We start from the raw sequence: 15,462 nt of genomic DNA, 5'->3' as shown, positions 1-15,462 counted from the left end.
GGGAAGGCGAGGGGCGCCCTTTTCTTCCTGGAGCCGCCCGGCGGGTGGAGCCTGGCGGCCCCGCCCGAGCCGGCCGCCTCCCGGCGCGTGCAAACTAGTGGCAGTTGGTGCGGCTCGGCTGCCGCCCCGCCGCCCGCCCGCTCCCGGCGCCTCAGCGCGGCACGCATGCCAAGGCCCGGCGGCGCCAGGTACGTGCTCTTCCCCTGGCGGCCAGCGAGCTCCTCAGGTGTGGGGCTGTCCTCCTCCAGCTGGCTTGGTGCCCATTCGGGAAAAAGCAGCCCCACACCAGACCCTCCCCGAAGCAGCCGCCTGCCGGTGTGCCGTGGCTGCAAGGCGAGGGGCCGGCGGCGTGTGCGAGCGAGGCGGGGGGCGGCGCGGCGGGAGGCGGGCTGCGGGCACAAGTTCCCCGATATATTCGCCACCGGGCCGGGTCTTTCTCCTCCCCCCCACCCAGCGCCGCCGCCCGGCCCCGCCGCGCCGTTTCTCCCGCGGCCGCCGAGAATTTTCCTGCCGCCCGTGGGCCCCTTTACGGGGCGAGCGCTGCCCTCGCCGGGGTTTCCGTGGAAACAGCCGAGCTGCGGCGGCCTTGCCCCGCCGGGCCCCCTCCGCCGGCGGGCGCGGGGCGCTGCCGGCCGGGCGCGGCGGCCCCTTCACTTTCCTTTCGGGCTTCCCCTCAGGCGGCGGCGGGGCCGGCGGGGGGGGGGGGGGGGGGGGGGTAGGGGGGTAGGGCGGTTGCCGTGGAAACGGGCGGGTGCGCTCGCCCGTTCGCTGCCTGCTCCCCGAAGGCCGTTCTTGGCGGGAGCGCGGCGAGCCGCGATGGCGGGGGGCGGGGGGGGAGTGCGAGTGCACAGTCAGCGGTCCTGGCGCTGTTTTCCCCGTGGTACCTGGAAGTGGGTGAGCCGAGGCAGCGGGAGCGGTGGTTAGGCGGGGAGAGGGGCCGTCCGCCTCCCTGCTGCTGTGTTCACGTGCTGTAGGAGCTCTGCCTCCCATCTGGCTGTGGCTCTTCATAAAAGACTTTTCAGCCGAATAAAATAATGGCCACGAACTGACCAGGTCTGTCGGCTGATACCGTGGTGCAGGGAAAACTCCAAGGGAGCTATTGTTTAAACCCGAAGTAGTCTTTTGTAGCTTTTATTTCAACAAGTGAGCACTCACTCGTATGGCTGCAAAGACAACCAAGGAAGGAGTCTGAACAACGTCACACGGAGGCTTCTGCTCTTGTTCTTTGTTATGTGCTTCTCAGAGTTGCAAGTGTTTCGAGACCATGTATAAACATCTAAGAATGATGTACCTTACACAGGTGCTTGTGTGGGAAAGACCAACCTTGCTGCTAAATGAAAACTGAAATACTTAACAAGAGGTGGAAGTATGCAAGAAACTAAAACCAATAATAATAATAATAATAATCTCCCAGGCTTTTCTTTAAAAACAGTGATGCGTCCAGCTCAGGAAGTTGTACCAGGCAATTGTAGCCTCAGCTTGTACTGATAATCAAGTCACACTAAGAGTGTGTTGTGAAAGAATTAAAAGCTGGTGGAGTGGAGAAACTGACGTGGAACAACTTAAGCTGAAATTTGTAGTCTTTTTTCTCTAAGTTCTCATGTGAATGATAAGATTACTGTAGGCATACAGAGGTCTGTTTACTGTGTGCCATGGCTACCTCTGTTTAAAGACTGACTGCGTGTTTGCTGTCATTTCCTGACCGGCACCTTTCTTGAGCTGTTTGTATCTGATCTAATGCTGTGTTTTTCCAAATACTATGGATTAAAGTGTCTTGGTTCATTTTAGGAATTTGTGTAAGTATTATGCATAGCTTTGCTCTTTCCTATTAGTGTTTTGCATAATAATGCCTGAATAAGTTGTATTTAAAAATGAATCTGTGTTTTATGAAAGACGGAGAGCCAGGATTCATGTGGAAGGATACATCTGAAAGTCTGAACAGAGAAAGTATTGGAAGCTGCTGATAGGTAAAGGTTGCTCGTAAGCAAAGTTTGGTTGTGTTGTTGGCAAGCACTTGTAGCAGATTTTTAGTAAGTGCTTCACAAGAAGCTGTAAGTATTGTATTTTAGGAGGGGGAAAACTGCACAGAGATGTTAGCACTTGCCCAGAGTAAGGTAATTAATTGTGTTTCCTGAAACCCAGTATATATCAGTTTGGTGGGGAGATTGTTCCTTCAGTAAGTCTTGCGTCCAGCCAAAATCCAGAGTCATTGAACAGTGTTCATCTTCTCTCTGGAGTGAGGCATGCTTTCCTGGAGTAATGGTTGTACTTCACTTACAGTTTATTGTACTCACTGTACCATAACAGAAAAGAGCTCTGTAGGAAAAGGATTCTTTAGCAGGTGACGGATGAGAACCCTATGACTGTGCTCTGCCCTACTGAAAAGGGGTGGTTTATTGCTTTCTGTTGTGTAACCTGATGTTATTGCTGGAAGGTGAAGATGGAATAATGCCCTTTGAAATCTCTTCGATGTAGGAAGACACTGTCACAGCTGTGCTGAGGTCAGCAAGATATTCTTGTGTCGCAAATGTGCACTTTTGGCCCTTAAGACCAAATTACTAATACAAGTTCTAAGTCTAAAGTCGAATATGCACTGCATGATGTAGAAGAACCCTTTCCTAACTAATTGCATCGCTACTACTGCTGTTGGTATGTTCTGATAAGGGAGCAGATGAACAAGAGGGCAGCAACACACTGTAGTGCACTGTGCATGTGCTTTAGTTAGCGAAAGCTTTTGCAGATGTGGGCCTCCCTCATTAGGGAAAACACCGTGTGAGTCAAGGCAACTGTCTCCTCAGGTGTTTGATTTAGCTGTACTGAGTGCAGTGGGCTTTTTTGCAAGGAAACTAGAAATGTGACTGAGAGCAGTACCCTGTATGCTTTGTGTTTCAGCACTGGTACGCAGCAGCTGAGTATGTGTTTCTTCCCCAAGTGCTTTTGTCTGTAGGATGGTTTTGCCAACCCGATTTGGTTTAAGGCATTTGGAAGGTTTGCCTTCCAATCTGTTGTTTGGTGGTCTTAAGCTCATTCACATCTGATTGTGTCATGAGTACCCTGATCACCTCTGACTAATGCTTATGTGCTGTTCGGAAACTGCTGACTCACTTCGTTTTTCTGCTGTTCCCCTGTCCTCCTCCAATGCCTCAGACTGGAGATGTGGCAGGTTCAAGGTAAGGTCAGGGAAAGAGGAAATGGAAGTGAATGAGAGTAACTGTGTGTTGTGGTAAGGATGAAGATGCTGTAAAGACCCCTCTTTGGTAATGTGAGAAAAATACGTTGGCTGTAATGGTTTTCCTGAAAAGGTATATAAACCATGTGTTTGGAACTGGGCAGAGCGGTCTAACTGTAGTGAGCCCAGAGATAGGAGATGCTGGATTAAGGTCCTGCTAGAGGTCTGCTCTTCATTGTGAACTTAAAGCCTTTTTACTTCTATGCCTCTGTTTTCACCTTCAGCCCTTCTGTCTGTCTTGCTGTGTTTTGCCACGAAGAGCTTAACACTGAAGTAATTTTCTGCTGCTTGCAGAAGGGCTGGCCTCGCTGGAGGTTTCTGCTGTAGCATAAATAAATGGAACAGGGAAAGACAATTAACCAGGTCTAGGCTGGAAAGAAGTCTGAGGTAGAGGTCACTGTGAGAGGGTTTACTTGCCCGAAGGTTAGGAGCTGCAGGCAGACAAGCACGCTGATTTCACTTGCATGTGTGACTGTTTATTAACATCAGAAAAAATTCTGACATGCACCAGATTTAACTTTGTTGGTTAGATTAAAAGGAAATTTCAATCACATTTTTCCAGCAGGATCCAGGTGAATGAAAAGGTTTCTCTGTGCAGATTCAGTTTTTAGATTATGCGTGTTTTTTCACCTATCAGGAAAAAGTGAAGATCTCACTTAAAACCTGCTGTTAAAGGCAGGGAAAGAACATATTTGGGGGAAGTCTATGTGTAGGAATGGCACACTATTTGATCTGTTTCAAGCGGTAACAACTATATGAAAGTTAAACTGTGTCCTATTTCTCCCGCATCTCCATGTTATCCCTGTCCTCACACATCATAGTTTGCCTCTTACCATGTTTTGCAGCACTTTGGAGAACACCATTAGTACAGGTGCTGCTTTGCACTTTAGGAAGGTCTGGAAGCATTCTGTCTGCAGCAGCCTACATCTGCACTTGAAGGGGGAAAACCTCATAAATGATTCAAGTTACAGGTGGTTTGTCAGGGCTTAACAAGACTTTAGATGATTTTATGGTTCTAAGGATATGTTTAGACAGTACCAAAACTTGCACAGATATTTACATATCCCTTTCCCACCCCACTCCGCCCCCAATCTGGTATTAGTGAAAATTACCATAAAACAATGCAGTAGCATCAGTGTTGCCAAATGTGCAGATGGTAGGCTGGAGCGATACCACTGTCTTCCCACAACCAACAAATGTAAAACAAGCATCTGGAGGAACAAAGTAACTGAAAGAAACTGTCCGTTCCTGTTGCCCAATAGTGGTAGAGGCACAATAGGGTTATAATTAAGCAGAAAGATAACTAGGAAAGTGCTGTTCCCAAGTTCGTTGAGCCTTCAGCGTGTCATGTTTAGTTTTTACATGCCTGTGCCTCTGAGACTATGCATAAATACTGCATTTCACCCAAGATGAAGACAGAGAAAAGCTTCGTTCTGAATTTAAGCCTTGTAAAACTGTCTCAAATTTGAAGTTAGCAGGACAAATGCTCAGACCCAGGCTTTTAAAAGGCTTTAGGCACCTGAAGTTATGCTGAGTTACAGAAAATCTAGGTAGGTGTTGATGTACCTGATGCTTAATTTAGTGAAAATTTATAAAAATGTTACTGGATTCTTACCAGCATGTTTAGGAATCGTAATGTCTGCACATTTGCCATCCAGTAAGGTAAATGCTGTTGGATCAGGCACTGTTTGTGAATGTTTTTGTTAGAAGTTTAAGGTGGTTTTGACTAGCTCTGGTATTAAGTGCTGAAAATACAGTTCACTGATTAGTTATATCACATTTGGTTGGCTGTTTTTGAGGGATAATGTTTTCCAAACAAGGACTACTGAAACTTGTTGAGAGATTTCTTTTGGCTTCAACAGTACTTGAATCTGGTCCAGAATGAAACCTCCCTTGATAAATCCAGTGCCGGTGATAAAGGCATTTATTCTGTGAAGTTCTCAGATTAAATCAGGCTGTTAGGGGATTGATGATCAGGGAGAAGGAGGAAGCAGGAAGTATTTTGAGTTCATGGTGTAGCAAAAGATTCTGAACACTGGTGTCTTGGAGGTAGAGATGAGTGAAAACTGGTGTGGAATGAGACTGCTGAAATGTGGGTAAAGCAGGCACCATGTTTGTTTGGATTTTTACCTGGCACCTGGATGTCTGTGTTTTTGTGTGGGTGCAACTGAGCCTTTCACTGAAGCTGGGCATCTTATTTTTTGGAACCATGCCAACCACATCTCAGCTCTAAGACACATGTTTTTCTAAGTATTGGGTGTTACCTCTTTAAGGCAGGAGGTGGTTTTCTTTGACTAATAAATCTGGAAGCTTCTCTGCCACATCCATTCTTCAGAAAGAAGCATTGGAAAATACTTTAACGAATAAATATTAATGTCCTGTGTATCCCTGTCTTGGTGTGGCTACATCTTTTGTGTACATTGTCATTTCCAATTTTGGGATGTGATTTTCATAAAGGAGAAATTCAGCTGCTTCATACTTTTCAGTGTCATATGATAGAATACATCCAAATTACATTAATGCTTAGAGGTTAAAAAAACCCCTTATGAATCTTTTTAACACTTTGGTAGTATTCAGAAAGCATACTAATGATTTTTTTCATATTAATTAAAAATATGCAAATGACTTAGCTGAAGGAGGCAGTCTACTGTTGTGGAAGATGGAAAAAACCCTAGCAGCTCACTTGGAGCTGTAGTCAGGTGTATAGCACTTTTCATTTCCAGCACTGTTAACAGCATCTTGTGATTTGTACTGGCAACTTTTGGATCCCCTCTCAGATGAGGACAGCACTGTTCCCTCATATCCCTCTGATTCTGAAGCATGGAGGATGTGGTCTGTCCCATGTGCCTGTTGCATCTGTGGCAGCATTGTCAGCAGGGCTCAGATCTGCCGAGTGGGAGAACATGGCTGTCTCCAGGAGGCCATGCTGCTCTTGGAGAGAGAGACTATGGCACAAGTATTTATACTGGCTTGGGGGCGGGGGGGGGGGGGGCAGTAGAAAACTTACTAGCCCACAGTCTGGTGATGGAAGTGCCACTTGTAAATCAGTGATACTGCCACCATGGTGTTTTTCTCAGCTCAGTGATTTATGCCCTGTTTCTGCCACTTTCCAGGTCTTTTGGTTTTATAAGATTTTTTGCTGCCACAAATGCTTTATTATTCATTAATTGCATTTTTCTGGCTTGCTTAAATAAACAAAACAAAAAAGCCGCACAAGTTAGGAATCAGACTTCTAGGAAAAGGCTTAAAGAGACTTCCCAGAATTAAAAAAATGTAAGTCACAATTCCAGAAAATATAAGAGGTCATTTTATGGAAGCATACTGAGGAAAGGATATTATCCTTTTCCCAGTGCTGATGATTTTTGTCTTTTGACTGTTGTCCTTGAAGCATCTAGCAATACCTTTAATTCCTTCATGGGCAGGAATAATGAGAGTTGTATGTTTGTGTGCATGTGCACGCAATACTGTTGGTTTGGTGCTGAAGCTGTAGCTTCTAGTTTGTAGTATAAAGTCATCCAAGTTGCTGAATACTTGGTTTTCATTTCTTGAGGAATGGAGAAAGTAAGGCAAAGTAGAGTTCATCAGCACACGTCTGGTTTGAACCACCTGCATTTATACCTGTTGTCTCATCTGCTGCCACTGAAGGTCCCTGGCGGAAGTCTGTTCCCTCTCTGCTCTCTACATGTGGCCTGTTAGAAGCTGTTGCAAGGGAAACTTGAGCATGGGCAAGAAGGCAAATCAAGGAGGATTAAAAGTACCATTTTGTTTGTTGAAAGCTGGAGCCTGGGAAATGCAGGTTCTGGAGATGGATTTGTCATGTGACTGTCACAAGCTCTCAAAGAATGTTGTTCCAAGTTCCCCATGTGTAAGATGGCAGCAAGACAGATCTTGCCAAGCTTACTTCACTAGCATCTTCTAAATGGTTGTATATTTCCATGTGAGAGAGGATAGATAAATTCAGGAAAATGGAAAAAAATCCATAATCCTATCCTTAAAGGACTTGATTTTGCATACAGAGATGGACTAACTTATGTTTCTAAGCCTCCTGTGTGGATGTGAAATATCTGCCTAGATACAACCGCTTAGCTGTATCAGTGGTGTGGAAAGCTGTCTGTTGCAAAACCAGAGTTGTTAGGAGGCGATACTTTTGTAGTCTAACTTTGTAACTAACTCATTGTGGGTAAGAATAGGAGATTAAATATTTAAAGCTTTGAACTGAACATGTGATCCGTGTTTCCTTGTTGCCTCACATGTAAAGCTGGTTTAGATGTGGGAGAAGTATTTTCTTTGAGAGTATAGGCCAGTTCCTGTACCTTTTACTGACCCTTTGTGTTGCCGTGAATGTAATTTACAGTTCTTTAAAGCAAGATGAGCGATCAGTGTTTGGCAAGCACAAACCATGAGTCTTCATAGGAGAGACCTCCTTTCCAAAGCTTCTCTTACCAAGAGCATGTTTGGACTCCCAGCACAATTTAGAAGAAAGGAAAAGAAAAAAAACCCCAAACAAACCCAAGACTCCCAGCAACCCTGGGTTTATACCTGCTCCTGAAGAATCTGGTTTCTGCCTTCCTCCCTCCCCTCCATTTCTTTGGGCTTGTCTGAAATAAATGTTTTTGTAATAACTACTGGAGAAGTTAGTAGCTACTCTTGTGTTGGATCTGTGTCTGAAATGCCCAGTGCAGAGGTGGTCAACCATGGTGCTGTGCACCCTTGATGCTGGATAAATACCACAATGCCGATGGCAACATCCTGCTGTACTGTCCTTGCTGTCTCATTTTTAATGTGTTAATTTCCCGTGCAGGAGTGGTGGTGGGGATCTCACCACTGAGAGATTTCACACAGGCCATGCACTGAGGACCAATAGCTTAACTAGACAGACTCTGCTCTCTGTACCTCAAGTGTGCAGTTGCCTCAAATGGTCCATGACTGTTCTGTACACGGCTTCATATATCATAAACACAAAAGCATCCCTACCTATGTACGAACCTACATTATTTATATTTGAGAAGGTTTAGTTTGTTGCAGTCTTTCAGATTCTGTTATCTGGTAAGCCACCTGTACTTTTGCAGCAAGTCAGGTCATTCACTGAAGTGACTTGTAGAAACACATTTTTTGGGTGTGTGTGTTTTTTACAGAGGATGGTGCCAGGTGACAGTAATGTGTGGGCCAGGTTACCTTTGACTAAGCACTTAATGTTGCCTATAAGAGCAAATACTAAATTGGCTCTAAGCACATGATATAGTTGCTTGTCCTAGACTCTTTGCTGTTGTTTACCCTGGTTATTTTTGAGGAACTATTCAGGTTGCTTATATTTGTGTGACAGCGTAGCCCACATCCTGCTTAGATTCTCAGTATACTTCCTTGTAAATTTTTGTTTGCTGTGCAGTCATGCTCCCTTGCTCGGTCCCTAAATTTGACTTGTGTATGACATTGCCCTTGGCATCACAAGTAACTTGTTAGGTTAATTGTCCCAGGTAAAGTAAAAGAGGAAACAAGGGACTCTGTAGTCTGCAGACCTGAACTCCAGGGCTGAACTCTGATAAGACTCCTCCAGGCCTTAAATATCTTAGTGCAGCTCTCTTATTTTTCCCAAGCAATTTGCAGATAATTGTGCTTTGGAGAAATACACACACACACATATATATATCTAAAAATGTGTTAAAATACAGAAACTTGTGTGGGATATGGTTGAAGAACAATGCTTGGCATGCTGGAAAGAAGCAACTTGCCTTTGACTGCTGTTTTTGTGAACTTAATGTTCTGCACCCGAGAAAACTGCTGTACTTCACCCTGACGTATTTTTTGAGGATCTGTCAAGGAGCTTGGAACAGAAGCGCTTAACTCTAAGGGGTTTACTCTCTTCCAATAAATGCCTCCCTCATCATCAAGCCCTGCAGTCCCTAAACACTGTGCCTCCAAGGAGTTCTGTATTGCCTTATATTTAATACCAATTCCATATGGCTCCTTGTTCAGCTCCCTCCTTCCTGAGTATTTCATGCTTCTGGAAGAAGAAGCAAGACTGAACTTCTCACCAGAACTTGGGCACTGACTCTTCATCTTTCCCACTCCTTCCCATGTCCCAGGCTGGAGTCATACGCCCTGCCTCACCGTATAAACACTTTTCTTTCTATGTGGTAAGGGGACAAGCACTGAGGCTGTCAGGGCTAACAGCAGTTGTGCTGTACATTTTACCAGCCGAGAGTTTGCACACACCGAGAACTTGTGTCCTGGTAGGCGTGCAGAGTTCACATAGCTGTTTTGCTCTATATTAGATCACAGCCAGAAGAAAATACAGAAGGGGAAGAGGAAAGCATTATGATATGGTAGCCATTTTAAAAAAAACCCTGGATTACTTTCATTTCCTCTGTTTATACTCTGTTATGCTAATTATCTCTCTGCTAAATAGAAAGTAAATAAAAATTCAGTTTTATAGCAAGTCTATAAAGTAGAAATCATAAAATGTGCTGGTAGAGGCCATTCATTCTTCAGCCTTTGAAACAGCCAGACTGACTGATCCTTCCTTTGTAGTGGTGTCTGTTACAAAATATGCAGTTCAGGAATGCATGACTCCTCAGGAAAACCTGTAAACATTCTTAAATTCCCTTAACTTTGTGGGAAGGACTGAAGATAATCTCAAATTCTTCCCTGATTTGTGTTTTTTCTGGGGAGGTGTGGTGGCTTGACCTTGACTGGCTGCCAGGTGCACATCAAACCTCTCCCTTGCTCCCCCTCCTTCCTCAGCTGGACGGAGGAAGAAAATAAGATGAAAAAACCCATGGCTTGACATAAGGACAGGAGATCACTCACCGGTTACTATCATGGACAAAACAGACTCCACTTAGGGAAGATTAATTTATTGCCAATTGATAAAAGAGTAGGGCAATGCAAAACAGAGACAAAACTAAAACTACCTTCCCCACAAGCCCTGCCTTTCCAGGCTCAGCTTGACTCCTGACTCTTCTGCCTCCCCACCTCTTTGGACCCTGAGCAGCGCTGGGGTATGGGGAATAGGGCTTGCAGTAAGTCTATGGCCGTTCTCTGCTGCTCCTTCCTTGCCCTGTTCCCCTGCTCCTCCTGCTGGGGCCTCTCCCACAGGGTAGGGTCCTTCAGGAGCAGGCTGCTCTGGCCGGGGTTCCCTACAGGCTGCAGTTCCTGCTCCTGAGTGGGCTCCCCTGTATGGGCTGCAGCTTCCTTCAGGACACCTGCTGCATCGTGGGGTCCTCCACGGGCTGCAGGGTGGATATGTGCTCCACCATGGTCCTCAGTGAGCTGCAGTGGGAAAATCTGCTTCACCAGGGTCTTCGCCACAAGCTGCAGGAGAATATTTGCTCTGGCACCTGGAGCACATCCTCCCCCTCCTTCACTGACCTTGGCTGTTTCTCTCACATTTTTCTCATGTTTTTCTCACTTTTCACTCCCAGCTGCTGTGCAGCATTTTTTACCCTTTCTTAAGAATGTTATCATAGAGGTGCCACCAGTGTCGCTGATGGGTTCAGCTTTGGCCAGCAGTGAGGTCCCTTCTGGAGCTGGCTGGAACTGGCTTTCTCTGACGTGGGGGGACAGCTCCTGGTGCCTTCTCACAGAAGTCATCCCTGCAGCACATCCCCCCCCATCAAAACCTTGCCATGTAAACCCAATGCTGGAGGTAACTCTAGTAGTTGCCTTTGGGGAAGGTGGGAAGTGATTCAAACCGTAGTTAAGCATGAAGCAAATAGATGGGTAATTCTTCCTCCAGACTTGGGTTTGTGCTGGGTTTGTTTGTTTGTTTGTTTGGGTTGGTTTGTTGGGGTTTTTTTTGTTTGGCATCTACAGATATGTTTTCCTTGAAGGTGAATACATACATGGACACAACCTCATTTTTGCTAACTTTTGACGCTCACTGGCAAAGAGAAGAGTTTCCCGTGACTTGCCTTGCATATGTATTTTGTGTACAGAAGCACTATTAAAATGGACTCTGATATGAAATACAGTGCTGCTATCTGTGCTGTTCTCATACCAACTGAAATTCACTTAGGGGCATTACTGAAAGTACTGTAAGCTGACCTGAGCATATTTTCATAGTCTTACTCTCTAACGTGTCCATCCAAGAATCTGGTTTAGATGAGAAAATGCAAGAATGGGCATCGTCATTATATACTTGGTTGTTCTTAACTTGCAGCAAAGTATTTAAGGACTTTATCAAAGAGCAGACATAAGTGAAAACTTTGGCGTAGGCTTGAAACATGCTATTCTGAAAAAAAAAAAAAGCCAAACCAACAGGTATAGTGTTGTCTTGTCTCTATTTGTAAGTATGAAAGATATTAGCTTAGTCTAGGTGCTGTCAGGTAGGTACTGTGTTGCTTTCCACATGCCAGGGACTCTGCTTACTATCTAAACTTTGGACAAGGTGGGCGACAGTTTTTGCTTCATTCTTGTGCTTTCTGTAAAAGTGCAAACAGTAGTGTTCTTTACAAGATCACTAGTTGTAGTCTCAAAACTCTTACAGACTTTGAAGTACAAAATAGGATTGTTAATTGGCAGCATCCTCTGTTGGAAGGGAGGTGTTCACCTTGCTGTATCACTTCTGTGCCCTCCTGGTCAGCTGTTCTAAGCAGAAGGAGATGCTGAGATTAGTTGTAGTAGAAAACATAGTGGATCTTGCTGAAGAATGAAACTTGGAAGGAAAAGAGGTAGAATGAATAGTGGTGGAGTTTGCTTTTAAACCTGATCCTGTGATCTCTTAGTCACATGAATAGATGCTTGTTGACTTTTTCCCAAGACAGACATTTGAGGTTTGAATCTTTTGTTTTATATCCAAAGGAGAACGTCCTTATCTGTTCTCGATGCTCTGGCTGGCTGATTTTTCCTGATTTGTTTTAAGGGGTGTTCGATAGAAGAGAGCTTCTTGGCAGCTCTCCGATCTTAATAGCTTCTGAGAAAATGCATTGATTGGCCCTTTTGTTTTCAAAAGATTGCTGTAATTTTCAGACATTATCTATAAGGAAATCAGTGTAATTTATTAAACCAGCATCATGGATTAAGAATTAAAGACCTGCTTCTTTTATCACTTAAACTGGTGTTATGTTGATGTTACCCTTGAGGAACTTTAATAAGAGAGCGAGCAAGTGGAAGAAGTTCCTATGAACTCTTAAAAAGCAAATTTCTAGACCTCTTTCATAAGCTCAGAATTGAGTCTTGAAAATAAATTTTCACATTTTTGTTGCTTGTACCAATAATAAACGACATTTCTTGGAGTTTGGGTAATGAAAAGAGTCTGAAAAGTGTCATATTAAAAAAAATGTTCTAAGAATGAGCTTATGCCTGAGAAACAGAACACTTAGCTAGCATTCTGCATACAGTGCTTGGGTTGCAGATTTTTTAGGGAAAACAGCTTGCATTTAATCAGAAGAGAAAATTAATCTCGTCTCCCTACTTTTCTGAAAAGCAATTTTTAAGCAGTGACTCTTAATTTCTTGTTCCTCTTTACAAGCAAGTTAGGTTAGGTGCATTTCAGTGGTATTGCTTAAGTAGATTTTACTCTGCCTTTAAAACATATCTTAGAAGTTTTACAGAATTGAAATTTGATGACTGAGGTATGAAAGTGAGGAATAAATTACTTTCAAACATTGCATTGCAGCTTTGTAAAATTGTAAGATAGTAATTATACTTTATCAGAGTCATCTCATTTTTGTTTATTTTAAAACTGTGAAGTTTTGTTTTAAAGACCTGGTATGAAGTAAATGATTCACATTAACATAACATTTCTAACACAGTTTGACTACTATTACAATGAAAAAAAAACCCAAGGAATGGGTGGGCTAAACTTCTGGTAATTCTTCCTTGTCAGAGAGCCTGTTGATCATCGGCTTACTATTGTAGATTTCTGTTTATTATATCAAATACTGAATTTTCAGATCTCCATTGCAAGTAGACTATGCTTTAATCTTATTTTGTGCATTATTATTTTTTTATCCTGTCCCTTACTGATCTCTGGGAATTGTATTAGATTAGAGTGATCCTGTGGGATGGAATTAAACAGGCCAGCTAGCACAAAAAAACTTTTGATCAGTTTTAGCCAAGGACCCTAAGATAAACCCAGTCATCAGGGTTTTGGGCACTGCGCAGTCTTTTAAACCATCCACTTTGAACTAACTGGTTGCTTCCATTCCAGTTGTTTTAAAGAAGTGATCTAATCCTGCTACTTGGTGAAGTCTGACTTAGGGAAGTGACATCTTGTATCTTTCACTGTAAACTTACTCAAAACCTGGGTTTGCTTTTTTAAAACTTTTTTTAAGTGTTTGGCTCTGTCTTCAGAGTGTGCAGTGGAGGGCCTGGGACATGAACCACTGCAATGGTTCCTACTAGACAACATTTCTCATTCTACTTGGCCAACAAAACCAAAGCATTTGGTCAAAGCCCATGCTAATAAATTATCTGCCACCCTCAGAAACATGTCTTTAACAGAATGGTTGGTTAAAACTGGAAAAGCTTTTTGCAAGCATCATGACAGTAGTTACTACAATGAACAGAGGCCTGTGCTGCCGTTCTGGGCTACATACAGATGGTGTCTGCTTTGGTACTGAATAGTACAGCAAGATAAAGAGAACAGTCTGTGATACACAAAGGGCACATTTTGCCTGCTAATAATAGGCTTGGGACTGCCATCAACTCTTTATATAAATTATACAACAACACAGTTTCTTGTTCTTAAGTTTTTCTTCATCTTCCTTGCAGTTGAATACCTGGCTAAAATAATTTCCTATGGCTTTGCAGCAGTTCTTGTTTGTGTGCTTTGTTACTGTAAGCAGAGTCAGCAAGGGCGGTAAAACAAATGTTTCAGGACGCTGATCTAGACTCATTGTGTCACATAATAGGGTCTCATATAAACTCAAAAGATGGGCATAAAGATTTTTTTCATCAGTTAATTCACTGGGATGGTGAGAGCTGCTGTTTTGTTACTGCCTGTGACTGGCACATTCAGAAGTACTGTCTCAGGTCTTCCTCAGAGAGAGAAACAGTGGAGGAATGGAACGGGATGGCAGCATCTCCTGCTTGACTGTATTGAGAAAACTGGGCTGTTGTTTACTGAGAGGTCACATCTTTGTATGAGACCACCTGCACGAGACTAGTGTTGGTGGTAGTGATGTTGAGGGGACGTCAGTATGGTATTTGTAGGCCAGAATACTTGACAGAGTACACTTCCTCTGAATGCTCAACTCCTAGGGTTGGACTGGTCCTTTCCAAAATTATACAAACGTTTCTTAAATAACCTAAGAGTTGATTTTTTTAATATTTTTTTTTTCTTCTGGAAACACTGCTGGGTCATGAGTTAGTACTGTTATTGATGTTTCCTTTCTGGGTTTATGGAGTATAACTGACAGAATTAGGGTGTCAAGGAATAGTTGAACAAACTGTATGTATTGTGCATAGCCAAGCTTTTATTCTCTTGTCAAAATCAACCGGTATTTGACTGTTTCAAGGGAGCAAGACAATAATGCTAAAATTAGGGGCTGCTGCTTTTTCTTGGTTGGGGAGCATGTGGCATAACCTGTAGAAGAGGACACAACTTCTAACAAAGCTCGTGTTTACTTTGGAGCAGCTCTTGAAGATATCAGAAGCCACAGTATATGTCTTATGAAGTACAGAGAATTCAAATCAAAATATAAGTGCATTATTTTCTCATATTTTATCAAGAAAGACCTGAAAGAGGAGTACTGCAGTCTATGGGATGGAGTCATATGCTCTTCGGTTTTGCAGAATTACGACTGAAAAGTAAAAGTCTCCAAAGCCAAATGTAAATTAATTCAGAGATGTAGTATTCTCTTTCCGTACTTACTTTTGCAACTATTGCCATCAGGCCTTTTTATACAATAGAATTAACTTTCATTTTAGTGTATTCAAGTATAAAATGGGAAGTGTATATTAACAGTTTGTTTATAGACATAAATGCACTCTGTAACCACTGATACTATTTGGTTTTGCAGGTTGTCTTCTGAATATTGGGTCTGAAGGTACCCTCTTGCTTTGTCAGCAAATCATGGACATCGTTGGCTTTCTGAAGTCTCAATTCATTTGCCATCTTCTGATCTGCTACATATTTATAGTGTCAGGACTGATCATTAACTTCATTCAACTCTTTACACTTATACTTTGGCCAATCAACAAGCAACTGTTCAGGAGGATCAACTGCAGGCTGGCTTACTGCATATCAAGCCGTAAGATTTCATTTTGTTTTTAAAAGTATTTTCATATTT

The 15,462-nt window shown here is 43.2% G+C and overlaps 1 protein-coding gene across 4 annotated transcripts in view; it reads left to right on the top strand.

The window, feature by feature from the left end:
- Positions 1 to 49: 49 nt before the first annotated feature.
- The window catches only part of AGPAT4 (1-acylglycerol-3-phosphate O-acyltransferase 4), a 79,957-nt gene continuing 64,544 nt past the window's right edge, over positions 50 to 15,462 (top strand). For 2 of the 4 annotated variants that reach the window (XM_055810570.1, XM_055810567.1), the window contains exons 1-2: positions 50 to 188; positions 15,193 to 15,423. In XM_055810570.1, the coding sequence (XP_055666545.1) occupies positions 15,246 to 15,423 (178 nt within the window). In that variant the 5' untranslated portion in view covers positions 50 to 188; positions 15,193 to 15,245. Of the gene's footprint in view, positions 189 to 15,192; positions 15,424 to 15,462 lie in introns of those variants that run through there. The other 2 variants (XM_055810569.1, XM_055810568.1) reach the window with 2 other exon arrangements.

The sequence above is a fragment of the Falco peregrinus genome, chromosome 7, assembly GCF_023634155.1.
Source record: "Falco peregrinus isolate bFalPer1 chromosome 7, bFalPer1.pri, whole genome shotgun sequence".
Taxonomy (NCBI): domain Eukaryota; kingdom Metazoa; phylum Chordata; class Aves; order Falconiformes; family Falconidae; genus Falco; species Falco peregrinus.
This window is presented reverse-complemented; position numbering and strand designations above follow the sequence as displayed.